Raw genomic sequence first — 27,392 nt, forward strand, 5'->3', positions numbered from 1 at the left:
CATTTTTGAAATGTCCTGACTTCAGGATCAAAGTCAAGAATCGTAGTCAAAGCAGTTTGACTACACGATTCAGAACAGAAACGATTCAAAGCTGCGAAATGACTCGAATCTTGCGATTCAAGATTTGAATCGCACTATTTTAAAAGCCATGAAGGTTTAGATTGTAATGGGTAGGTGGAAAAGAGGAAGTTGAATAGCACTCCCGATCAAAAAAATGAAAATAAATAGTACAAAATATTATTCACAGTCATACAATATAATACACACTTGTCTGCCATGTGTGAATTAGTAATCCCTGCTGGACGTCGCCCTGGATTGTCTATCCAGTTAAGAAATAATAGAACTCGCCATCTCCTCTTGGGCTCTCTGCCTTATCTTTATATAAACGGATAGAAAATACAAACCTCAAAACCCTCTCTAGACTCCGGATTTCTGTCTGTCTGTCTCTCAATTCGAACATGGCATCTTCATTTTCTTCTCCAACACTAACTTATGCCTCTTCTGCAGTTGTTTTATCTTCTTCTTCTTACTCGGAGATAACCTCATCACTTTCTTTCTTAAAATCAGAACCAGTTTTCTTATCTTCTTCTCTAAAGAGTTTCGCTATCTGTAATAATTACATTTGCCCTTCAGTTGCAAAGAAGAATGGGATTATTAGAAAAACATCATGTAATTGGATTCAAAATCCATGTTCAATCATAAGACCAGGCAAAACTTCATCAAATTTCGTAGCTGCAGCTGTTGCTGAAGCTGATGCAGAAGTAGCTGAGGATAATGTCAATGAGGAAGAGGAGGAGGATGTGGAAGGGTCTCCAAAGGTTGTTGTTTCCGCAACTCCTTCCAAGCCTAAGAAAGGAAAAGCGGCATTACCTCTCAAGAGAGATAGAGTAAGTCAAAACCTAAATTCTACTTCTTTTTAGGTCACCTTGTTGAATTTTCATCTCTTTTTTCTTTCTAGCAGTAGAAATTGTTAGGTCATTTTCCTCGCTCAAACTCAGCAATTCAGAGATGAGATTCTTATATTTGTGCATTTGGATTCTGTTTAATTTTTGGCTTGTTAGGGTTTCAGCTTTGTATACTTTGATTGCTAGGTTTTAGTTCCATTCGGTCTCTTTACCTCTTTAGACATTATTAGTGATATATATATATATATTATTTTTATACAGTTAGTGTAATCATTTCAAAAGGCAAAATTTAATACCAGCACACATTAGTTAGAAACTCAACTAGTTATTATTAGGGAGCACGGAAGCCATGCCCTTAGAAATCAAGCTACTAGAAACAGGAGAATTATCTACAACTGAGCTAAGCTAACTCACCTTTTGAAATATACTGGAAACGCTTGATCTGATTAAACTTGTTTGGTGTTGTACTTCAATACACCATTTTTTTTCTAGAATCGTAGATGAATGGTTGTATAAACAAGTTCGTTTTTCGTTTGTTTTTTTACTAATATTCACTTAGTTTCCTAGGCAATTCTAATGTTTTCAGGTATATCAGAACGGGTTTGATTTATTCACTAAATTTGATGCTCTCCCTTTTTTCTACAGGCATTTTGTAGTTCTTTTGTATTTATAAGACAGCTCTCTCAGTGTTTTTCCATGTATTTTAGTTCAACTTAACATAACTTGAATCCATATTTCTGTATTAACATTCAGACAAGGTCCAAGAGATTTTTGGAAATTCAAAAGCTAAGGGACGACAAAAAGGAGTATGACTTGCCTGCTGCGATATCTCTGCTGAAGCAAATGGCCCAAACTAAATACATAGAGACCGCCGAAGCCCATTTTCGTCTGAACATTGACCCAAAATACAATGACCAGCAGCTGAGGGCAACGGTATGCCTTTTGGGGCATCTAGATGTTTAGGAAATTAGCAACCTCTGAGTTTTATCTTGGTTTTACTGAATCTGCTTGATCATTTTCAATGTAGGTTAGTTTGCCCAAGGGAACTGGTCAGACTGTTAAAATTGCTGTTCTCACTCAAGGTGTGTGCTTAACTTACTAGTTTCTTGCATTTAAGTTTGAAAATATCATGTGGTTTCTTGCATTTGAGTTTGAAAGACAAGATTAGGGCTGAACCTTTTCATGTAGCAAAATCTTGAACACTGACCGAAAGTAAATAGTTGGAATGAAACAAAACAATTACACAGATAACACATCTTAGGTTCTGACCATATCATATGGCACAATCGTTCTTTCTTCTATAGTGCAATTTCTCAATAACCTCCTTACAGCAGCAGTAATCTAGAGGTTAAGTCTGTCTCATGACTAACTAGAGAAGTAGTACAAAAAGTATTATGTGAAATAATAGTGGACAGTACTCAAGTAATGTACGTTATCCAGGAGATTCGCCGGTAAGGATGATCTGTTCTGGCAGTCCGGCATCTTGTCTATTCAGATAATATTTGTTAATGTTGTTGATTACTTGTGATCTTGAATGTCGAATAGGTGAAAAGGTCGATGAAGCAAAAAGTGCAGGAGCTGATATAGTTGGTGGGGAGGACTTGATAGAACAGATCAAGGGAGGATTTATGGAGTTCGATAAGTTGATAGCTTCCCCAGATATGATGCCTAAGGTGCTGCTCTGCAAGACTTAGTGTTATTACTTGTCTAATGCTCTTATATCATCGTCCAATTAATGAAGGTGAAGAACGATCACCATCATTATCGCCATTATGGCATTATCACACCTTCCCTTCCCCTAAAGTTTGGGGTTGGGTAATCACTGTTCTTCCCTTGAAACAGACTCTGGATAAGGTTATAAAATATTCTCACCTTTTTCCTAGGCACACGATTTTTCTTTTCAATAGTTGAGCAGACAGATGACTCCAAAATGTGTACGGAAAAGGTTTCTCCAGGGAGTTAAATTTACCCCCTCTGTGGCAGCATATGATCTATTCCTCTACGCGCGTGTGTGTGTAACTGTTACATGAAAGGTAGAAAACAGACAATTTGACCGTAGTTGGGCATTTGTATGTAGGTTTGGTTGTGCTAAAAACTCGAGCTCAGGCTATTTCATTAGAATCATTCAAGTATTCCCTACTTCTAAATATCCTTCACAAGAATGCTAACAGTTAGATGTAAATTTGTCAGCCTTGATAAACCAAAGCTCTGGAAATAAGAAGAAACTATGAAAATAAATAGTCTTTCGCTGTTGATCATTTTCTGAAGCTATTGATCATTTTGTGAAGATAAATATCTGGATTTTTGTGTGGATAATAGGTCCAAGTATTTTTTGTCGGTGACAGAAAAGTTGTTTGCTTATATCTTGATGTTTTTTTCCGATTTGTTTCAGGTTGCTGCACTTGGAAAGATATTGGGACCAAGGGGGCTGATGCCAAATCCCAAAGCTGGTACTGTGACAGCTGATATACCTCAGGTACGGACTTTAGTACTCCACAAACTATGTAAATTTAAAGGCACATTATTGACTCTTTGGAAGTTGCCGATTTCTGATAAGGTGTGGCTTAATCCTAGCAGAGTCATAACATCCTTAACAGTTGTATATAATATTCTACTGCAGTTCCCGATTTCTGAAAAAAATTGGGAACCAATGATCAAGAATAGAGGGGGGCTAGTGCGTGTGTGTGGGTGGTGGGGGGTTAAGAGTTAGTGACAAATAATGCCTGCACATACTGAAGTTGGCAAAAAAATATTTTTTCAGGCTATATCAGAGTTCAAGAAAGGAAAGGTTGAATTCAGAGCTGATAAAACTGGAATAGTTCATATACCTTTTGGAAAGGCAGACTTTTCTGAAGAAGATCTTCTCATAAACTTGCTTGCTACAGTGGTAATGTTATATTCAAATCCCCGTCTCTTTCTATGATTTTACACGAGTATACCCAATGAGTGGATACTCGACCTCGATGTACTATACTTAGCTTGCTTGTGGCTTTTCTGTAACATGGCAGAAATCTGTGGAAGTAAACAAGCCAACAGGTGCTAAAGGAGTGTACTGGAAAAGTGCGTTTATTTGCTCCTCAATGGGCCCTTCTCTTCGGCTTAATATTAGGGAAATGCTTGATTTCAAGCTTTCCAGTGCTTAAGGAGTTGAGTCATGGATAGAAAGTCTGTATCCTCATCTGTAATGTAGTTTAGGGTCACCTCTGTCAATGTCAATGTTAGAGCTTGATGTTGTGCACAAGTAAATATAAGCCAGACAAAAAGGAACCAAGTTGTAGAGAGAAAAACTAGGATCGGCAAAAAAGGGAGACATAAACACGTAATCTGGTCCAGTATTTTGCTGCAGTGGACCTCCTTGCTAGGAGCTTCTTGTATTTAGGCTGATCAATATTGTTGTCATCATTATTTAACTTGTAAGACTGCTTTTCTTCTTGGTGCCAAAAATAAGCTTTCATTTTTGTATTTGTTATGTTATTACCAGGAAATTTCTAAACTCTAATTGCCGTGTACAACAGAACATAAGCAAAAGACTACTCCATAGAGGCAGTACCGTTGGGGAACACAAATATTCTGGTTTTCAGCTTTACAAGTCGCATAAAATTCACATTAGTAACTGAACCACTTTCTTCATTATAATAGTAGCTCTTACAAGAAAAATTTATGGAACTTTCGGATACTATTAAATTTCCAAGGCATCAAATGTCGTGCTTCCATAAATTGCAGTTCAACTTGCTGCTCGCTGTTTTCTACCATGGCATCTTGATATATTGACCAAAGACTTCTTCATGGATAGTATTCCATAAATCCTCCGATTCACCAATTTCCTTTAGTTTCAACTCTTTATCTTCTCCAAGCTGCGCGACAAGATATGCAGCTTCGTTCCTTCCACCATAACCCACATGGAACCAAGGAAGACCACAACTCTTGAGTTGGGAGATATCCGATAAAATATCTAGGATGACTTGAAAAGCCTTTTCATGGTCTTCATAGTCTTCTGGAAACATGGATTGTTTTACAGAGACTGTCGACAACTTCCCATGTGCCACTACAGTAACATCTGCTTTGCAGACTCCAATTTTGCATAACAAAAAGAGACACATAGTCAGAAGGGCAGTACTGATAGAAAGGAAAAACGTTATACTCCTTGGCAAGTTTTACCCCTAAAGCAACCCCTTCCAACTCTAGATTAAATGGTGAGACACACTCCCCTTGAGAAATAACCTTAGACCTTGCAACTATTGGTCTATGACAAGAATCTCTTATAATAGCTCCACAACCAAAATCTCCATCCTCACTATAAAAACCGGCAGTATACATTTCAAAAATATTACCTGCAGCTCTCACTTGAGATCTAAGAGCATCATCATCTTTCACTCCCCATTTATCCAAGCATATCCTCAACCAACGAGATTTATTTGGAACGTAAATTTGTTCGTCATTATCCTCAGAACTATGTTGATCATTGGGGAGGCGCTCTTCAAGTTTCTTCTTCACTGAGGTATCAGGAGGATCCAGCTCTTTCTTCTTAGTTATACGTATAGTATCTGGATGTCCGCGGAACCGTATTTCTTTAAGTGCGAGCTTAGTGCTGTCTTGGTGTGCTGATTCATTATCATCTTCTTGTGGTTGTTTTTGCTGGGGCTTGTTGGAGAACTAAAATAGTCCCACATAGCTTAACTCCTTAGCTTAACTCATTGCCAATTGGTTTTGAGTTGGATGTTCATATTCTAACAGGGCTAGATGCTCTGTGTCCCCGCCTCATTGTACTAAATCCCAATATATTTGGTGGTGGTGAACTGTACTGATAGGATCCCAATATAAATGCGAGTAGTATTAGGTAGAACCTACTTACTACCTACCTAGTCATTATTACATTTAATCTCATCTGTCAGAAGATATATCATACTTGATCATTTACAAATGTTCACAACTTTAATCAATCCAGTCGAACTAGTAACAATGGCTGCACATAATCTCCACTTTTTCAAGGTTTTGATGCCTGGATATGATCAAAATTTGGTAACCTCTCTCTCTCTATCTCGCTGTCTATGATCTGTGTGTTCACCTGTCTAACTAGATTGATCATGGGTTGATTCTATTAATTGATTGATTCTGTCTCTAATGTACAAGTGTGTGTCTGTAGATGATACCAGTGGCTTCCAGTCCTGAATTAAAAGAGCTCAAACTGAGCAAAAGGGACAAGGAAACGGCTTTGCTAAGAACAAGGAGGAGCAAGGATACATTATGGAAAGTTGATGTGTGTAGAAGGGAAGAAGATAGTAAATGGTGCTTCAGTGGAGATAATTGGAGAGAGTTTGTCAAATTCCATGACTTGAACGTTCATGAGTTCTTAGTATTTGAACACAAAGGCGACTTGCTTTTCAATGTTTTTGTCTACGATTCCGCTACTGATGGTGATGGTATCATCCGTGAGAAAGAATTTCCGCCACCTACTCGTCGTGATCACGTTCAAGAACATGACCGGAGTAAGCTCATCTATTTCCTCCCAGTTGAATATTTTATATTTTAAGTTCCGATCTATTTAAATACTGTATTAATAACTGATAATAATCAATAACTAGGACGCGCATCTGTTAGAGTTAATCCTCGGAGAAGATCAACAAGTAACACCAAGGCGTCAAAGAATTCTACCTGTTCCCCTTGCTTCACCAGAACCATGGCTGCATCACACCTAATTCCTAGCTGCCCTTATTTGGTGAGTGATAAATTTTTGTTAATAATCGTTTTAGTTCATCAATTAATACCACCTTATCTTATTAATTAATTATGTCCTTGTTGTTTTTGGGAAGAACATTCCTTGACAATTTGTAAGGAGTAACAATCTGGAAGAGCACTGTGGGAGTACAATCATCCTTAGAGATCGTAAGCAAAACAAGGCGTGGCCCATCAAACTTTGTAATCCCAAGCACATGTGTCTTCGTGATGGTTGGAGTGAATTTGCAGTGTCAAATGAGTTAAAGTTGGGTGATACCTGTCTAATGGAGTTGGATGAGACTGCAGGAAGGAAAAAAGGTCGCATTATCTTCGATGTTCGAATTTCAAGGAATGAAAATCAATAGTATATGAATGATATCTGCCTCTCCCATATTATGAACTTGGTTATTAAGTTGCTAATGTAAGTGCCTACTTGAGAAGAAGTATGTAATCACTAAGCACACCAACTAGTAGCGTATAGATGTTTGCACAATTAATGGTATTATTATTATCTTTGAACAACAAAAACCTTAGCACTGTATGATATCTGCTTACAATAAGAGATAATCCAATTTTCAGGATTGAACCTTATACCTTTCATTAACTAATGTAACATCCCTAAATACAAAAATGCTCTGATTTATGCTCCAATATAAATCATGAAACCTACTACATATACACAGTTGTGAACCAGACTAGACTCCGGCTATCTCCAGCTGGTCATCACCAAAATGTCAGCATGACATTGCCTAAATGCTCAAGCCGCAGATGTCTAACACTGGTTTAGTCCTTCAGCAGTCAAAAGATCTCTACAATACTATAACCACCTCTTATCCTTATGCATTGGTGGAGGTGTCACTGCATTCCTCCGTGTCTCATTTGCAACTGCAGAATTAAAAATAGACAAATAAGAAAACTCTGTTATGAAATTGGAGGCATCAATGATTCAATTCCTAGCAAGGTTATTAATCTTACATGGGTCATCTGACTTCCCACCAAGAGAAGATCTTCGAGACATTCCTGAAATCTGGGCGCTGGTTAGTGATTGCCTCCTCAGTGGTCTGCTGCTAGCAATTGAAGGTGACTTCATATTATCCACATTGACATTCCCATGGCTGGGTAACTGTATTTCTTTTTGATACTCTTGATGGTTCCTGAAAATTTATAAAATTCTTCAGAAGTTAGATTGGAATAATACCATGTAAAATCAATATCAACCGACAATGCATATTTGTTGTGCTCATGCTTGAAAATCCCAGGACTTGTCATCTTCGCAGTAGAAGCTTCAGGGCAATTAGTCTTTATCATAGACTACCAACAGTGCATATTGTATGTCTTACTACACAGAAAATGCAAGAGTTCGATTTTTTACCTTCTCTCAGAGCCACTGATAAACTTTCCAATGGTCTGAAGTGACTTCCTTATTTGCGACGGTTTTCTACTAGCACCACTAGCAACATTGGGAGTCTGATACTTACTGGTGGAAAAACCAAAATCACTCGGGGTAGCAATTTGAACCACAGTTTTTCCACATGTTGCACGCTCAGGTGTCTTTAGTAGGTGTTGGACAGGATGAGTGCTTTCCTTGACGTCTTTCTTGAAAGTCCCACTGGTGAGACTCCGTGAAGCAGAAAAATTAAGGTGACAACCCTCTGTCGGGGACGTTTCATCTCTGCCTTTACTGTTTGTTTCTCTATTTTGTTGACACTGAATGGTAGCACAAACCTGCAGCTAACACAAAGTTAGTTCAGCTTGATAAGAATGATATAGGAACATAAAGACAAGTCTACAAGCCATAAATATTTAAACAACTTATGAAAGTACTTGAATTACTGTCAGGAAGAAGGAAAAAATAAACTAGAAAAGATGAAGGGGAAAAATTACTTCTTTTTCTGAACTTTTAAACTGCAGGTCCTTCACATAGGCTGGCCCTTCCAAACTTAATCTTCGAAAACGCTTAGGAGTACACTCGATTCCAGGTTTCGGTTTTGCTACTGTTTTCTCGAACCCTTTCTTGTTTTCTGAATTTGTAACTTTCTCTGTCTTCATAGCAGTACAACTCTCAATGCTTAATCGTCGAGATCGTGGCGGAGTATTTTCGGTCATTACTTTCGTTTTAGCAACTGATTTTTCCAACCTTTTCCTGTTTTCTGAATTTGTAAACGTCTCTGTCTTCACAGCAGTACAACTCTCGATGCTTAATCGTCGAGATCGTGGCGGAGTATTTTCGGTCATTACTTTTGGTATCATTTGCCGTGGGGATCCCAGTTCCTTTACTTGATTATGTTTTACAGTCTGTTCTTCTTTCCTTGCTAGTGACGCCTTCAGGATCTCAACCTGGTAATTCTAGTTAGATCATCAAACCTTATCTAGTCTTCTAGAAAAGAAAATTAAGCACATATTTATGCAAAAAAGCACATACATACATACATATGTCATCTATGTTTTGTGTAACACATAATGTTCGTGTAAACCTCCGAATATTAGAAGATATAAATAACATTTGTAGCATGAAATAACATAGCAACTGAATCGCATTACTTAAATTCGTATTCAATAATTTGTTAAAGCTGTTAAAATGCTTATTTACGTGAAGAGGTGAGTTTACCTGTTTTCTGAGTTCTCGAACCTCATTATCTTCTTTGTTTAAGCGAGCAGCACCAAGTTCAACGGTAGAAACCCGCTGCGCGAACTTCAGTGTACTAATAGTTTCCCCCAAAGATTCAGCTTCTGGATTCACATGAGCAAACATTAATGTCTTTGCATGTCCTCCTACATAATTGAATTCAAGGAAAGGGAGTTAATTTCAACTATCTCCGATGGGTGTATTAGAGGTTTCCCCAAAAGAGTCAATTTATGGACTCAAACGAGCAAATGTTAATGTTTTTGCACGACCTTAATGGAATTCAAGAGAAGAGACTTAAACTTCTCAACGGGGTAAACCTTGATGCCTTACTGCATTCCACATCTTGGTAAATAGAAATTTCTACAGATAGAAACTTAGATCGAAAAGCAAAGTGAACGAATTAATATAACAACCTAAAGAGCTCTGCAACAGTTGAGTGAGCTTGCTGTTCCTGTAAGGGATGTGAGAGTTTTTTTGAGCTAGTGCCATTATCACATCTCCCAAGCAGGAAAGAGACTTGTTAATATATTGTGCCTCCTTCAGTCTCTCTCCTGTAACTTCTGATTTATCAACTCTCTCGCTTCCTGCAAGGTCTACCAAATGCAGGCAGCTATGAAGAAAGCTTCCTGAAGTATCTTTTCCTTGCACATGAACTGTCAAGACACTGAGACGGTGATAATGGAAATATTAAGTTTTCAAATGGATAAGGATAATTGAAACTGGTTAGTAAGGAAAAATTGAAAGACAAACATAATTGTAGCACCAGTTTTAAACTTCAAACCTGTGGGACCTGCTGCTTTGAATGTTCATACTTGTGGAACTAATGGCACGATTCTTCTCACCAAGTTTCATCAGATTAAGGATATCCTCAGTGGACAAAACAAGGTGAATGGTGGCATCTGGTAGACTCGACTTTCCGTTGCTGATACAGTTTCCTATCTCTAATGTGTTAATAGTTAAGAAAAGGAACTAGATTTCGTAATGGGATATATCGAGAGAACTAGGACAAATATGAAGAAAAACTTTATAAAGGATATTTCTTATTTGTTGAGTCTTCTGTAAGAAGGTCTCGTACTTGCTCATTGTAAATCTCCACCATCTGAACTCGCAGTTCATAATTCATCGTATCTTTCCTCGAGTATGATATGTTAAATAGATTATTCAGGGCTCGACAGTTGACACCCATGTCGGTAGCAGATGAGCCACTTGGGCCACACTATAAGGGAGAAAACAATCAATAGGTGGGACTAGAACTTCGTCAAGAAGGAACATGCTAAATATATGTAAGTCAAATTCTACCGGGTTAGTATGATCTTTCCAAGCATTACCATAGTATGTGTTTTTCCAGACCCCGTCTGGCCATAGGCAAAAATACAGACATTGTACCCATCCATGACCGACCGAATTAGTGGCTGGGTGTCATTATATACCTCCTCTGCCAAAATTTGATAAGCTTCAGTGACAACTTCATCAGATATTAGAGGTAAATTTTAGGCACAAAAGAGTTACCTTGAGAAGCACTGGGACCAAATACACGGTTGAACTGAAAACCTTTTCTCCCATCATTTTGGGATTTTAATGGATCTACTACCGTCAGAGATCCATCATTCCCAATGAAGTCAATCACAGTTTTTGCTTCACTACTAAAAGAAGGCTTAACTCGACAGTAGACTCTAATATTTCCTGAATAGAAAAATCTGAAAAATATTAGTTACCATACATTTTATAAGTATGCCAATGAAAAAATTAATGACCTGACCCAACCTTTTAAATCCTGAACCATATTATACAGATCCCTGTTTTCTTTGACAACCCTCCCATACCCAAGAGCAGTAGATGCAAGCTCCTGTACTTGACTTCCTGTACCAAATGATGAATTAGTAGTAGTACCCTTAGAATATTGAGATTACAAAGTAATGAAAACAATGATGTACGGGAAACACTTAAATCACTGAGGGTAATATCTGCCAAAAGATAAAGTGGCTCTTGCGCATTGAAGTTATAGTGATTCGAACATCGTGAACAAGTTAGAGTTTAAATAAGTCTCAAGCAACGGATAAATCTTGAAGGCAGGCTAATAATAATTTAATTTGGTATTATAACATACATAACTTTGGGTGCTATATAGGGACATCCATGATGAATTACATATCCAGTTGCATATGAGAGCATTACCTATTTGTTCTAGATCACTCTGAAATTGCACCTGTAAGATTTCAACTTCCTTCTTTGTACTTGTCAACAGTTTCTTGAGATCCTACATATTAATTAACTTCAGAAACTTTTCATAATCATTCTTAATGTCTGGATAAACTTTAACAACAAGCAGAATACAAGGGCAAGAGGTAAGAAAAGATATAGCAACAGTTAAAGGTTGGCAATTATATGATTTTTCCTCTGTGAATTAGATAAGAAAATATATTTTTGCAAATCGAGACAAGCAATAGGCCTGATGCAGCCAAACAACACTGAAAGAAGTTTGGTCGAGAAATTAATAATTGGAACAAGATATTTTGGACTCATTTAAAATTAGCAAGCTATCTAATGAGTAAGGAAATAATCAATATGAAAGAGGGGGAAAAATGATTTAATGCAAACCCAACATCAAACAAATCATTTTTTCTTTCATATTAAGTTCATCTAAAGCATGGATAGCATGATATGTATACTAGCTATTCTATATCACACTCAATTCATTCACTACAGAGCACAATGGAAAAGAGATCCAACACCAATTTTTTTTATAAAAAGTATTTTAATCTTAAAACATTAATGTAAGCTTTATTCTTGTTCCTGATGGGAAACATATAGGAACTCATTCTTTCGGAACCAAACATCCAACTTACTTTACTCATCAAAGGAACAGCTTTGCTTCGAAAATAAAATATGCAAGCTTCAGAATTTAGTTCACATTTTCTTTCCAATAATTGAATACTACTTAAATCACAGATGTTTGGGAAAGAAATTTATCTTACCATAAGTTCTCTTTCTTGTGCTTTCAGTAAAAGCTGGCGTTTGTACTTACCCGCATTCATGCATTCCTTGAAACACGATAAAACAAAATATATTGCTTAAAACTCTACGAAGAACCGCTGACTTTTCATATATTTACTTACTGTTAAAAATGAACTAGACTTCGAAAGTATAAAGCTTCCACTTATGTTTAGAATTCTAAAGATTCATCTTCCAAAAGCAACAATCTGCACTTAACTTTGGCCTAAAGATTCATCTATTAAAAAAGTGTTTGAAAGGTTCCAAGGATAGATATTCAATCTTTTCTGTTTTGGTAAGTCAAGAATAGATATTCAATTATTTACTTCAAAATCTGCACCTATTTGTTGCACTTACAACATGTTGCGAATTTTTTGAGGGAGAGTAAGGGGCAAAAAGCTTATATATTTTCTTAGAATACCAGTGTTACTGGTTCAAAATTTTAGACCAATGGCTGCTCCAAGTTGGCAAAAACAAGTTACTTTTGTTGAAAGCCTAGAATTATTTTGATCCCTTTTTTTAAAAAAATTTCGCTCCATTTAACATGCTGTAAGCTACAACTGTATAACAATAGCATGTGATAAAAACAGTACTAGTTTCTTGCTGTTGTTTTTTCTACCAGAGAATATGGCATGCAACAATATAGTTACCTCAGGTACTTGATCGACTTGGTGTTCCTGCAAATAGTTTGGCATTATCTGGCTAAATAACTTCACAGAGTCCTGTACCAAAGATAACCAAAACCTTCATTGTTTGCCTTGAGTCTATTGAATGAGAAGTTTAATAATGAGGTTATGAGCAGCTAATATTACCAGATTTCCATGATGAAAGGAATTCAAAAGATTCTGATCGACATTCTCCTTCATGTTGACGAGGCACTGAGCAAGTCCCCCGACTAGTAAATCTAGAACGAACAACACGAAGTAACCAAAATTATCAGAAGTCTTTAAAACAACAAAGCAACTTCGACTGGACCAAAATAGACTACCCACCATTATTTTAAACTATAAATGAAAAGGAAACGCGTGATAAAGCTTACAACATGAATATATATGTTGCAATTGGATTGTACTCATCATCTCTCTCTAATTTTTAAGCATTCATCAATCGTCAACACTGATACTTTTTAATTAGGGTTCACGTTTTGTAATTTGTATACAGTATACTCCATAACATCATTCCTACAGAATAATGAAGTCCACCTATTTTAGGATATATGTCTAACAATATATTTAAGCAAGGGGTGTGAAGTATAGTCCACTAAATTTCCTTTACAACATTACATGTTACGTTTCTTGTGCAATTTTATCTGGGGGTATCGTTTTACACAATACCAGCAGCTTAATGAGAACCCTTGCAAATACTAACTCCTGGTTAATTGTTGGATGATCGTGTCCTCTTCCTTCAAAGGATGAAGTCAAAGGAGTTTACCATCAGTAACAAATAAACCTGACGTAAAGATCTTTTTATTAAAAAGCTAAATTGGGGAAAGGAATGATTCTAAATGAATACGAAATACCTGCATTGCCCGACATTCTTTTATGTTCTTTTCTTAGTTGTAATTGTAGGTAAACTGCTCCTAACTCAACCAGTTTAGGGGTCTCCACTACTTACAATGTCAAAAGGATTAAAACTGAAAAATCTTGATGAAGGGTTTACTGAGAAGGAAGAGGACATGATCATCCTCTTCCTTTAAAACTAGCAAACGGATTGATTCAAGGAAAACCAACCTCCCAGCGGTTACTTAGAGTGTCATCAAACTTTAGAATTTTACCTCTAAACTTGATTCATATACATTTGATACATTCAAACACTACAATGCCTAATGGAATCCTAAGATAATAACTACTAAAGTTCCCAATCTATGGACCATGAAGCAAGAAAAAGCAGACAGATCTCACTCTATACTTCAAAAATGAAAAAAATGAAAATCTAACCTTCATCTGTCCTGCGGTTTTGAGCTTCTGTAGATGATGTTTCATCATTGATAACAAATGACGACATGTCCAGCTGCCGACGAGGGCCCGAGGGAGTTCCAGGAGCAGTGTGTGACAGGTTCTTAGCATTACCAGCTAAAAGAGTCATTGGTGATCTAGAAGAAAGAGCGGCATAAGTATGCTTATGAAATCCACTTGTGTCTCCTTTCCACTGCTTCCATTCATGATACCCTTTAAGTGCTAAAACACAATCAACAATCTTAGCACTTGATCCACCCACAAGTGAAACCTGAGAACAAAAACGTAAAAAATTACTAATAGTCTTTTAAGTAACGAAGAGTAGTAATCTGGGTGAGGAAGAAATTCTTGGTTTACCATTTCGAGATCTGAAGCTTCAAAAGCAGGGAGATTTAGTTCCTTTACTGCCACTAGGAAATTACGAACATTCTCAAAGTACTGATAAGCAAGCAATGGCTGAACACCACCATCTGATTTAGATTGAAGTGATGTTGATGAACTGCTTTCTATTACCTAATTGAAGCAAAAAATTAAAGAATGATGAAATCCAAATCCCTAATAAGAAAAATAAAATAAAATTGGGGATATGGACCTTTGAGGAGTTTACCTTGGGAACTGAACCCGGTTGAATCTTGTTAATTAGATTACAAAGAACAAGACCATTCTTCAAACATGATACAAATTCAACCTCTGATGGATGCTTTGACGATGATAATCCACTTACTGGTCCAATAAAGCTCTCTAGCCATCCTGCAGCTTGGTATCGCCTCAGTGCTGTGTATAATTTTTATTTGAAGAGATTAAATATATGACTTAAATGGAGAAAAAAGGAGAAAACAAAACAAAAGAAAGTTGAAGACAGCAAACCAGTTTCTTCCGCTTTTCTTGAGGCCAAATGCATGTCATGTTGAATCATTCTCGACGACGAGGACTGATTATCCTCCATTTTCTTCAACCTATGATCTTGATTAAAATGCCAGATGTTTTACAAATATCTTGAACACTTATTGCTTCCTTATCGCAAACGGGTTAAGAAAGAAACAAGGAGTAGAAACCCTAACCACCAGAAAACCCAAATCGCCAGGGAGAAGAAATATGAAAACAAGAGCCACTGAGATTTCTGATTAATACGATTCACTTATATTTTCTATTCTTTCTTTCCCTTTTTTCAGAAAAAACTGTGAGAGAGTGGAGTTGAGCGGGATTGACAAATCAAGATGGTGTTTTTCAAATTTGGGGTTCGGTATTTCATTCAGATCGAAGCACGGAAATCGTAACGTTAACATTTAAATTTTAAAATTCAAAAAGTTTCCGGACGCCCCTTATCATTTTGGCTAGTTTTCCATGTGCAGTTTTTTTATGGGTTTTGTGTCATATTCGGATTACTTGGTATTTGTGGATAGAATTCCCATTTGACTCCATGCAATTGCATTCATTTTGATTCCCGAGAGAATTCCTGAGCGGGATTGACAAATCAAGATGGTGTTTTCAGACCTGAGTATCTCTTCAGGAATCAAAATGAATGCAATTGCCTTTTATTATTGGGAGTTTTAAAGAAATTTGATTTTAGTGAAAAATTGTGTGGCTATCTACTACAAAAATTTATGGGCTGTCGAATGGGTCTACATGTCACATGAATTTAGTCCTTTTAGGGGTATTAGACAAAGGAATCTTTGTCCTCTTATCTTTTCATTTTAAGTATGAAGCATTTATCTAGGATGTTAGTGAATATCGAAGCTAACCATGTTATCACAGGCATTTAAGCTATTAGGAGAGCTCCTTCTATCTCACATATGCTTTTTGCAGACGACATTCTTATTTTTGTTAATGCTAATATGCAGAATGTTAGACGAATTTTGGATGTGCTTGACAGGTTTGGTCGTTACTCGTGGAAAGTTTTAAATTTCAATAAGTCTTGTGTTTACTTTAGTAAGAATTCAAGTCCAAGTGCTTGCAGTGACATTTCTAAAGTCCTTAGCATTCCTTTCACCAAGGACTCTGAGAAGTATCTTGGAGTCCCTTTGTTGCTTGGTCATAATAAAACTAAGTATTTTGGATTAATTATACAATCTTTTGACGCTAGACTGAAAAGATGGAGTGGGAAGACTCTTAATCAGGCTGGGAGGACCACTATGATCAAAGCAGTACTGAATTCCCTTTCCTCTCACCAAGTGGGTAGTTTTGGGATCCCTAAAATTATGATAAAACTAACAAGGGCATCAGTTTTATTGCCTGTACTAGGCTTAGTAAACCAAAAGCTTTAGGTTTTATGAACCTAGAAAACTTTAACAATGCTTTGCTAAGTAAGTCGGCTTGGAAAGTATATATTGAATATGATGCGTTATGTGTTCAGATTCTCAAGGCTAAATATGCTGAGGATTGTAGTTTTGAACATATTGATAGGCTAAAAGACGATAGCTCTTGGGCATGGAATAATATATTTTCTGGTTTGGATGTAATAAAACAACATAGCTTGTGGGTTGCTAAATGTGGAACAAAGGTCAAAATTTGGTTAGAATGGTGGATGGATGGGCTTGATAGGCCACCTGAGCCAATCACTAATGTTTTGGTGAATTTATATAGTTACAATTATTTTTGTGATTTATTTTTTCCTAATACTAGAATATGGAATGAAAATCTGGTTTATAGAATTTTCTCTCAAGATGAAAGATTTGTGCCATGTTTGTTCCGAATACAAGTGAGGATACTCTTATATGGACTCCAGGTTAGAAAACGAAGGTTTTCAGTTAAAAGTTCGTATAACATTATTAGTAATTTTAGTATTTCCAGAAATGATACTATAAACTCTTTTCCTAATGAAATCTGGTTTGCTTTATGGAAAGTTTTTGTTTCCCATAGGGTTAAGCTTTTTGTTTGGAAGCGCTTGCATGATATCTTATCTTTTAGAAAGAACTTTCTAGATATAAGCATCATATAGAAGTACATTGAAGTCTGTGTGGTTCCATTACTTAATCTGTTGACCATATTTTCTTAGACTATCACATGTTAGAGCAGTTTGGCTTGGAGTGAATGTTAACGTCAGTCAGATTTTGAACCAAGGTATTGGGTTTAGAATGTGGGTTGTGAGTTGGTTTACTAGGATTTATAATTACAATGATGATTCTCACATGTCTTATGAGTTTTACATTTGCAGGCTTATGATTGAGACTTGGTATATATGGAAGGATAAATGTAGAAAAGTTTTTCAAAACCAAAATCCTATACGGCAACATATTGTTACTAAGATGGTTATCTTGTAAACCAATGTATTAGCAGTTATAATACTGAATCTGAAACCAATAATAATGTGTTACAATATGAAAAAGTCTGGATACCTCCAATTTTTGGTTTGGTCAAAATAAATATGGATGCTTCTTATGTAGTAGAAACTGGTAGAGCGAGTTCCGGATAACCTTGGAGCCGAGTTGTCTCTTCAAGATATGCCACTTCGACAAAGTCTGGCTAGCTTAGGCTATTACTCATTCAAGTATATCGCGACAACCTGGATAAGAATAGAGACATTCCATGACTCTACTAATTCCTACGAGAAATCAAAACATGTTACATGGGGGAGTTATTCATGGGTATTGGTCTGGTGGTTTACAGCAACGTGTGACATGGCAACATCCCATGATAAGGAAGTTACAAGTAGTGGCAACGGTTGAGAGCGGTTAAAAGAAGTGGATAAGTAATGGAATGATGGTTTACGGTTTCCAGAAACTTTCCTAATACCATGGGCGTAAGCACATAATTATCCCACTATCTCCATCTCTCCACAACCTCCACTACTTACGAGGGAACAGTGAGTGTTCCCTACAGTTATAAATATACTACTTTGTCTATTCAGAAGACAGAACAAGCTTATCATTCCCAGGCTCTTCTTCTTCCATAATTCAATAACCTCACACCCAATTCAATGACTACTGATTTCCTCAACTTACTTTGCTTTCCCTCCCCTAAGATCAACCCATTTTATCTCTTTGTAACCAAGAACGTCCAACTTCTTGGTTTAGGCTCGTTTTATACGATTTGTATTTTCTAACCTAAAGAAAGTACTTTGACAGTACATTGTTTTACCTATGAGCGATTTTTGGGTATTAACAATTGGCGACCACAGCCGGATATCAACCTCTCGGTCACAAAATCAGTTATTCGACCATTTGAAAAAGAAGGGTGAATCTTAGATCTTCATTCAGTTTCAGGTACCAGTTTCAATTTCGGTAATACCAGTGGTGAAACAAAATAGATCATTCTTCGAAACGCTTTTGACGAAAACACCAAAGTTTCTCTTTCATGCCATTGGAGACGCCATGCGTAACCAAACATCATCAAGCCTCTCAAAATAGATGAAAAAACAAGAAGCTCTTACTGAAACAAAAGGAGGCACAACTACCACCAAGAAGGAGAACCTAGCATATCTGAAGGCACTCACGTAGCAGATGTTACCAGAACAATGTCAATTCCACAAGGAGCCATCCAGGAACACCTCTAAGTTTATTGATGGTGCTAACACATCAAAATATAACTCCCAAGGAGGTACACCTCATCGTCAACGTCACCTACGAAGTTAGATCTTCCTCTTAGATAAATAATGAGAGGTAAACTACCTCATTCCAACTTCGGATGAAGATTTTGCAGTTGTTTCGGCAAGAAAACACAAATCTGAAACTTTCATCAAGTTAATACACCAATGTCACACTTACGATCGAGCAAGCAATAACAGGCGACTTTACAGAGGCGTAGAATCATGGGAGAGCCACTTCACTAGAAAAAAAAATAGGATAAGAAGGAATAAACTCATGTACGTTAGTTATATGAAAGGAAGAAACCCTTTCTTTGGGCCATAACGAACGATCAAAGCCCGTCGATGTTCGTGGCGATGGATTCCAAGGTTCATGCCCGTGGCCACCCCTTCTCCTTCCTTCCAAGGTTCGTGCCCGTAGCCACCATGCCTCTCCCTGCCAAGGTCTCACTTCTCTTTCCTACCAAGGTATCCCTGCCAGATTTCGTGTCGGTATCCACCACGCCTTCTTCTTTCCTTTCGTGCTCGTAGACGCCACGCCTACTTCCTGCCAAGGTTCGTGCCCGTATCCGCCACTCCTTCCTACCAAGGTCTACGACCGTAGTCACCACTCTTCCCTGCCAACGTTCGTGCCCATAGACACCACTCCTCCCTGTCAAGGATCGTGACCGTAGCCAGCCAAGGTTCGTAGTTGTGGACACTTCTTGTGCCATCCTGCTAAAGCTCGTGGTCGTGGAAAGTTTTACTCGCTTATATGTCCATCCAACCCCTTTGATTCCACGGACGCCCATGCAGCTCCATCCAACCTGTTTTGTTCCCACGATAATGCAGTCTCTTCTGATCACAATTGCTGCCAAGAACCGTTGTTGCTCTTTTTTTGATACCAGACAGAGCTTCACCATAGAAACAACCACTACAAATAAAGGTAATCCGAACTTCTCCATTTTGAGTTTCCCATGGAAGAAGTAATAGAGTCACCAGTACGGATGCAAGATGGTGATATATTTATCATGATCAACCCACCGACCATACAAGATATAACCAAGTAAACCACACTTGGGGACTGAGGCTCTACACAGAATCCCTTCACTGTCAAAGCTCAGAAGAGACGGTCAACCAAAAAGTCATAACCGCGACAAGGCCATCCACTCTTCAAAGGTGTAGCATAAGGATATCGTCACCTATCTGTATATAAGGAACATGCAACACTTTACGAGGCCGAGACGGATCCCAAGCCTACTCAAAGAAAACAACTTCAGTAACTAAAGAGAAGTGCGGCTAGGGATTGCTCACCGCAGACCATCCCCGACAACAATCAAAGATTTATGATAAGACTCAAGAGATCACTCCTTCAAACATGTCTAATGAAAACAACAACACGGCCGTCGAGGATGCTAGGAACGAGGAGCAGGCACCGCCAACCATAGCTGATTTGATGAAAAGGCAAGATACCTTGGCTGAAACGCAAGTAGCCATGGCCACCACTCAGAGGGAAGTTCTCACCTATCTGAAGACTTTAATGGAGGGGTTAACACCCGCGCAGCGCCATCACCAAATGGAACAAGCTAGGAACGCATCTATAGGCGGAGCCAGCACCTCCAGAGTCAACACTCAGGAAGATGATGAGGTACGTGTTATCACAACCAGCTGCCCCACACCTGATCAATACTTGGGGACTTGACTCGGATATCAACCCCAAGATGACTCGGCGATGTGAATGGGAAGCTGATTCTTTTCAATATTTTATTAAGTAGGTCGGAATATTCTCTGTTGAAAATAAGAAAACTAGTAACCCAATTATCCTCGGGATATGCGATAAGATTGAGGTACCAAATCCCAATTCCTTCCAAATCGGAAACACGGTCAAGAAGGTTACTGCTTCACCTGAAGAAGAGCCATATCTGGTCACTGAAACCATATTAAGTGGTTATTACAAACTCATCAACACGGATAAACCATAAGGGGTGGTCATACATGGCAAGTGGCTCGAAGCATTCGACGCTTAAACATTCTACCATCGCTTTACAAAATTTCCCTATTTTCTGCAACCTTCGTAATTCCTATAAAATGTTTGCAATATTTTGCATTCACACTTAGGATTTCCATTTATTAGCCAAGCAAAGTATTATTCCCTTTTCAAAATACCTTTTTAAATCATTCAAAAATCTCTTTACCTACCGAAAAATCCCACAGAAAACAAACCATATGTTTCAGAAGCATAAGCAACTTTTAATTCCTGCCAAATCTCGTGGTCGTAGCCACCTTTACTCGCGTACACGTCCAGCCAATGTCTTCGCTCGAACAAACAGTCATACCTTCTCCAACTTGGTCGTATCTATTATCAACGAGACTTTCCTAACTAGTATATGAAGACATATCCATTATGACATCGAAATAGAATATAAGTATTCAATCTTTGTCTTAATTTCCAATTTCTTGGAGATCTTCTATACTGTCAATGTCACCATCTAGTGCATACCACGAAACATTATTGTTTCGCGCTAAGCATGGAACTTAATGTAGATGGTGGTTTTTTAACAAGGGCAAAACTTGTAAATATCGCCTATGAGCCTACACTAGAGACATGTCTGCAATTATATATGTACTAGAGCTTCACCCAGCTGAACTCTCGGTATTCTATATATATATATATACATATGTGTGTGTCTATAAATATGTATAAATTCCTGACCTGATATCAAATTTATAGATTCGTACTTCTGCATCATATTCTGCAAGAGAATTGAGAATATGTATCCTGCTAATGGTCATACTGGCCTTAAATATGCCTGCAAGATTTTAGAACTTCATCCAGCTGAACTCTTATTATTCTATGTACGACCATATGAATTTTCATGCATTGAGCAGTCTACACTAATGTTGCAATTATAAATATTCAGAATAAGATACTATGCTATTCTGAATTACCAGAAGCATAATATTTGGTATATTACTTCGAGTCGCAGAACTCCCACAACTGAATTCCTCGAATATGTTCCATATGCTACAAACAAAGTGCCAACACCAACATGGCCGCACTCCATAGCCAGGCCAATTTGGTTGGGTCTCATAACCTAGCCATGGCCACCAATTTCCTAATTATCCAATTATCTAGCCAGGTCGTGGCCACCAACTTCCTAGCTAGCCAACTAGATAATCAGTCAATGGATACCTTGCTCTAAGCTTAGCCTAGCCTAGCCGGCCACCTAGCCTCTCAAGCCATGACCTCTCTGTCTTCAGGTATGACCTATCCTGGCCACGCCTCCCTGTCTTCAGTCTTGGCTAACCATGGGCACGACCTCCCTGTCTTGAGGCATGGATAACCATGGCCACGACCTCCCTGTCTTCAGGCCTGACCTAGCCTGCCACGGCCTCCTTGTTTTCAGGCCTAGCCTGTTCGTGGCCACGACCTCCTTTCCTTCAGGCCTAGCCTGTAATAGCCATCAGGCCACGGCCTCCTAGTCTCTTGGCCTTGCCAAGATAGTGGCCACGACATCCCTATCTACTGGCTTGGTATATCCAGTGTCCATGACCACCTTGTTCCTAGCCTAACTAGCTACGACCTCCTATTCTCTTGGCTTATCCAAGATAGTAGTATGTCCTCCCTATCTCTCGGCCTGGCCTAGCCAGTGACCACATCCTCCTTGTCTCGGCCTACCCATGGCCAAGACATGGCCACCTTGTGTCCTAGACACGACCGGGCCACGACCACCTAGTCTGGCCTGGCTTAGATAGTAGTCACAACCTCCTTGTCTCTTGGCCCATCCTAGCCATATGGCCATGGTTACGTTGCTCCAAGCCAACCACCATGTCCGTGCCGACTCGGTTGGCTATCGACTAGGTCGCGCCCCGCGTCATGACTTAGCTAGCTATTAACTTGCTGCACTATTCCTTTCCTAAAAGGGACTCCGGGATATATTAGAGGTTCTGAAGTGGTGTTGCATCCAAAAGTTGCTTGTAACCATTGTACGGTAGCCGGTAAGAGCTTTAGGTAGTGAATGATAGTAGATTTATCTTTGTTGATATCAATTGATATCTAGGAATTCAATTGATATATATTTCGCTAGAATTAATTAATGGATGACTCTATACTAGCAGAAAATCTGTTTAGGAGCATTATATTTATTCGAGAATCGAGGTATGAGATAGTAGAATCATCATACTCGTTCTGAATTATTATTATATATAGTAAGGGAACATTTTCCACATACTGCAGACGTTATCGCTCTATTCTAGTGGTCAATCCATCTAGGAAACGTCTAATCACTCTCGATTCTATACAGAAGTGAATACTACAATTGCACAACATATACTGAAACTGCTAAGTATAAATGATGAAATACGCGGAATATTGAAAGCTCAGTTGAGAAACTTCAATAATTACATAGTCATGCATGCTCTGAAGAGGCTACACACTTGGTCAGAGATCAGCATGACATGAGCTTTCATGTATAAATCATAAAATACAAATTTTCTATATTCGTCTGAAGCTAGGTCAGAAATATACAAAACTATGACTTTTCATTTTTAATCTTCGTCAAAAATCCATCATCAACAGTCGTCAAACTGGCCCCTTGTTATATACAGAAAAACAACTGATTGAAAATGATGTGGACCATGTGGTGTTGGTCCAATGATATTGTTAGAGATAATATGGATATACACTCATGTTTAAGGTTGGAAAAATAAAAATAACTATACGATTGTAAACTTGTTAGGTTACATCGGCCATGAAGCTATATTTTTAAAAAACATTGACATTTAACACAATAGGTTGACAATAGAATATCTGATGAGTTTGTTCAGACCAAGGTATCTGATGAATGATAGAAGAATAATTTCAATACTAATATGGATAACGAAGTAAATGATTGTAACAATAGCGATAAATAAAATTATGTTGATGATTATTATAATGCTGATGAAAATAGTCGGATACATCACGAGAACGAATAGGAGGAGGAGAGCGAATTAATTAGGAATTGCCGAGAAAATAAACAATACTTGAATAAATCGTAAAAGGATGTTGTTCGTAGTTGGTTTTTTAAAATTTTAAAATTTAAGTATTAGTTTAATTATCGTATGTTTCTACTTTCTATGAAGTCTTTGAACATATAGGTACGGGATAACTTTATATTATTTTCAAAATTTTAGTTATAAGTTTGAAAAAAAATTGCGTAAAAATTTCTCAATTTAATAATTTTTCTGAAAAAACGATTATGATGGGTGTGAAAACATGTCGAAAACACCTTCTTTTTTTTTGAGAAAAGATGATTATATTAAAAAGAAAAAAAAGAAAATACAAGCCTAGGAAGGCCATTCACTACCAATTATACATGAATGGCAGTTTCCCAATTAAAGAGGACTTGATTAACAGTCATCCCTCTAAATACATTTTTGTCAAAAAAAAACAAAGAATAAAAGTTTGCTTGATGAGTAAACAAAGCTCACCAGACTGCATACTTCTACCACCATAAGCTCTTGAATATCTTTCCTTCCAAATATGCCACAAAATAGCATAAACCATAGAATTCCAAATACTTCTTCCTCCCATTCATAAGCACAACAACCCAAGAATCAAAATGAGATATAACATTGTTATTCACGCTCCATTTCATATGGAAAGAATCCAGAAAATACCCCCATATCTCATGAGCATACTCACAATGCAACAAAACATGATTTGCAGTCTCTTCTTCCTTCTTGCACATACTACATAAAGTACTTAGCACATTAACACCCCTGTGGCTCAACATGCTAAAAGTTGGCAGTGAGTTATGATAGTTTGCCTAGCATTTTTAGGGGCCACCCAAAAGGAATTAGAGGCCAACAATAAGACAAAATATGATCACCTAAACCTAAATTGAAGCTATATCTTATCTCGCATATTTCGTAATGGAAAAATTGCCCTTCCACAATTGGTAGTAAAATGTGTTATTTTAACCTCCGAATATACTCAATTTTCGAATTTTGGTACTACCATAATCGGTAGTAAATTAAACTTCCGAATGTATATTGGTCCCAAAATGTGATTTTGCCAAAATTCTAAAAGTTTTGAACTTTGGTACTACCATAATTGGTAGTAAAGTGTATTAATTTAACCTCCGAATATACTCAATTTTCGAATTTTGGTACTACCATAATCGGTAGTAAATTTAACTTCCGAATGTATATTGTCCCCAAAATGAGATTTTGCCAAAATTCTAAAATTTTCGAACTTTGGTATACCATAATCGGTAGTAAAGTGTGTTACTTTAACCTCCGAATATACTCAATTTTCGAATTTTGGTACTACCATAATCGGTAGTAAATTTAACTTCCGAATGTATATTGGCCTCAAAATGAGATTTTGCCAAAATTCTAAAATTTTCGAACTTTGGTATACCATAATCGGTAGTAAAGTGTGTTACTTTAACCTCCGAATATACTCAATTTTCGAATTTTAGTACTACCATAATCGGTAGTAAATTTAACTTCCGAATGTACATTGGCCCCAAAATGCGATTTTGCCAAAATCCTAATTTTTTTGAACTTTGGTACTACCATAATTTGTAGTAAAATGTGTTACTTAAACCTCCGAATATACTCAATTTTCGAATTTTGGTGTTACCATAACCGGTAGTAAATTTAACTTCCGAATGTATATTGGCCCCAAAATGAGATTTTTCCAAAATTATGAAATTTTCGAACTTTGGTACTACCATAATTGGTAGTAAAGTGTGTTACTTTAACCTCCGAATATACTCAATTTTCGAATTTTAGGACTACATAATCGGTAGTAAATTTAACTTCCGAGTGTATATTTTCCCCAAAATGCGATTTTGCCAAAATCCTAAAATTTTCGAACTTTGGTACTACCATAATTGGTAGTAAAGTGTGTTACTTAAACCTCCGAATATACTCAATTTTTGAATTTTGGTACTACCATTAGTAAATTTTGTTAATAAGTGATGCTTATTATCTACCGATTGTGTTCATGACCCCAAATTCAAAATTTCAAAACTCAATAAAATTTTGAAATTTTCTACTTTCACAATCGGTATTAAATGGTGTTCGTTATCTAGCGATTGTGCGTAACTTTAAGTACAGAGAAATTGAATATTTTGAATCAAGAATAATCGGTAGATAACGATCAATTTACCTATCGATTATGGTTGATGTTCTTAAGAAATGAAGAACATCAACCATAATCGGTAGGTAAAGTATATTATAATATATCAATTATGTTTCTGCTACTGTAAATCCAAGAACATCAACGATAATCGGTAGGTAAAATAGATTATTATATACCGATTATGTTTCTGCTACTGTAAATCCAAGAAAATTTTCGGATCAAAATTTTGATTTCAAGTAATCAAATCCTAATTTTGAATCACAACTACTATCATCTATTCGTTTTGTTAGTCTAACTCCTTTTTTTTTTCTGATGTTCTAAGTTTCAACTTTATCAATCATAACATTTGTTTGATCGACGATCTTTGTTTTCAATCAAAATTAAAATGATGAAAAAAAAATTCGATGGGTAGAAAAGAAAAGATGGAGAGAAATGATATGAAAAATAAAGGATATAGGTTTAGGTTTAGTATAAAGGTGAAGGACAATATAAACAATTTTATATTTTTAAGATACCCCTTAACCCCCTTCAGTGAATGGGAATAAAAAGATGATCCCTAATTCCTTTTGAGTGGCCCCTAAAAATGCTTGGATAGTTTGCCCATAGCATAAAACAGACTTTGGGTGGAATCTCCTTCCTTCATATATACTTTTCAAAAATACAATCTTCTTGCTGCCCATTCTGAATCTCATAACACTTTTGTACAGAAAAAGGCCATGGCCCGTTGGCACTTTTGTACACTTATGATAAAGTGTTATTTAAGAGAAAAAATCGATTTTAGAAAACCGTTATAACATCCTGGGCAAGTTAGGGTATACCCAGATTAATTGGGGTATACCCAATTTTAAGTGGACTATTTTTAAGGGTTAAGGGGGAGCCATAATGGATAAAGTTACAAAATTACCTTTACCCTTTATAATTCTTACTACTCTTAATCAGTTTCATTTTTTTCATTTCATCTTCTTCTCCTCCTCTACCTTACCGGCTCCTCCACCCCCCACCATCGAAACTCGTAGATTAATTCGTCTTAATCGTCGATCCGAAAATTCCGATTAATCTTCAAACATGGATCCTCCGCGACCTAGGGATAGTCGTATGAAAGAATCTAATAGAAAACGCAATGAATATAACCCTGGAATTGCAAAATTAGTTCAACAAAAAGAGAAGAAAAAAGCGGTTGAAGAAAAAGAAATCGAAGTCGCTGAAAAAGGAGAAATGACACGATTTAGAAAGTAAGGGCCTACTTAAACTCACTCTAGTACTTCAATTTCATGTTTTCATGTCAAATTAGGTCAGAAAAATTGAATTTGTGAATTTGCAGTTATTTAGCCGGCAAGGTGTTTGTTCCACGACCTTTCCGACTTTTCATGTTTAGGGTTAGTCGGCAAGCTCTTAGGTTGAATATCTTGCCGGCTGTTTAGTATCTGTAACTGCTTTTACAGGGTCGGCAAGTTATTCAACCTAGGAGATTGCTGACGATTTTTTTTTTAGTCGGTGGGTTATAATTTTTTACCCTGCCGGATGTATTTCAAATTTTTGTGTCTCGTGATGCCTTAAAGTTATT

The 27,392-nt window shown here is 37.2% G+C and overlaps 4 protein-coding genes across 4 annotated transcripts; 2 read left to right on the forward strand and 2 right to left on the reverse strand.

Moving 5' to 3' along the window:
• Positions 1-372: 372 nt before the first annotated feature.
• Positions 373-4,368, forward strand: LOC113323304 (50S ribosomal protein L1, chloroplastic-like). Its single transcript, XM_026571591.1, has 7 exons — positions 373-887; positions 1,659-1,838; positions 1,933-1,987; positions 2,451-2,578; positions 3,298-3,381; positions 3,667-3,792; positions 3,914-4,368. The coding sequence occupies exons 1-7, from the start codon at positions 459-461 to the stop codon at positions 4,046-4,048; spliced, it is 1,137 nt and encodes a 378-aa protein (XP_026427376.1). The 5' UTR covers positions 373-458; the 3' UTR covers positions 4,049-4,368.
• Positions 4,369-4,540: 172 nt separating this feature from the next.
• On the reverse strand, positions 4,541-5,667 carry LOC113324318. Its single transcript, XM_026572636.1, has 3 exons — positions 5,638-5,667; positions 5,237-5,558; positions 4,541-4,974 (listed from the first exon to the last, which is right to left on the reverse strand). The coding sequence occupies exons 1-3, from the start codon at positions 5,665-5,667 to the stop codon at positions 4,652-4,654; spliced, it is 675 nt and encodes a 224-aa protein (XP_026428421.1). The 3' UTR covers positions 4,541-4,651.
• Positions 5,546-7,180, forward strand: LOC113323306 (B3 domain-containing protein REM5-like). Its single transcript, XM_026571592.1, has 4 exons — positions 5,546-5,924; positions 6,049-6,391; positions 6,488-6,621; positions 6,716-7,180. Exons 1-4 carry the CDS (start codon positions 5,826-5,828, stop codon positions 6,725-6,727), a joined length of 588 nt encoding a protein of 195 aa, XP_026427377.1. The 5' UTR covers positions 5,546-5,825; the 3' UTR covers positions 6,728-7,180.
• LOC113323303 (kinesin-like protein KIN-14L) lies at positions 6,715-15,365 on the reverse strand. Its single transcript, XM_026571590.1, has 19 exons — positions 15,060-15,365; positions 14,800-14,966; positions 14,550-14,705; positions 14,175-14,463; positions 13,050-13,141; positions 12,888-12,959; positions 12,222-12,287; positions 11,422-11,503; positions 11,011-11,106; positions 10,756-10,929; positions 10,575-10,681; positions 10,284-10,462; positions 10,028-10,192; positions 9,660-9,910; positions 9,229-9,392; positions 8,505-8,957; positions 7,993-8,345; positions 7,596-7,774; positions 6,715-7,505 (listed from the first exon to the last, which is right to left on the reverse strand). Exons 1-19 carry the CDS (start codon positions 15,136-15,138, stop codon positions 7,438-7,440), a joined length of 3,192 nt encoding a protein of 1,063 aa, XP_026427375.1. The 5' UTR covers positions 15,139-15,365; the 3' UTR covers positions 6,715-7,437.
• Between the last annotated feature and the right edge of the window lie 12,027 nt (positions 15,366-27,392).

The sequence above is a fragment of the Papaver somniferum genome, chromosome 11 (assembly GCF_003573695.1).
Source record: "Papaver somniferum cultivar HN1 chromosome 11, ASM357369v1, whole genome shotgun sequence".
NCBI lineage: Eukaryota > Viridiplantae > Streptophyta > Magnoliopsida > Ranunculales > Papaveraceae > Papaver > Papaver somniferum.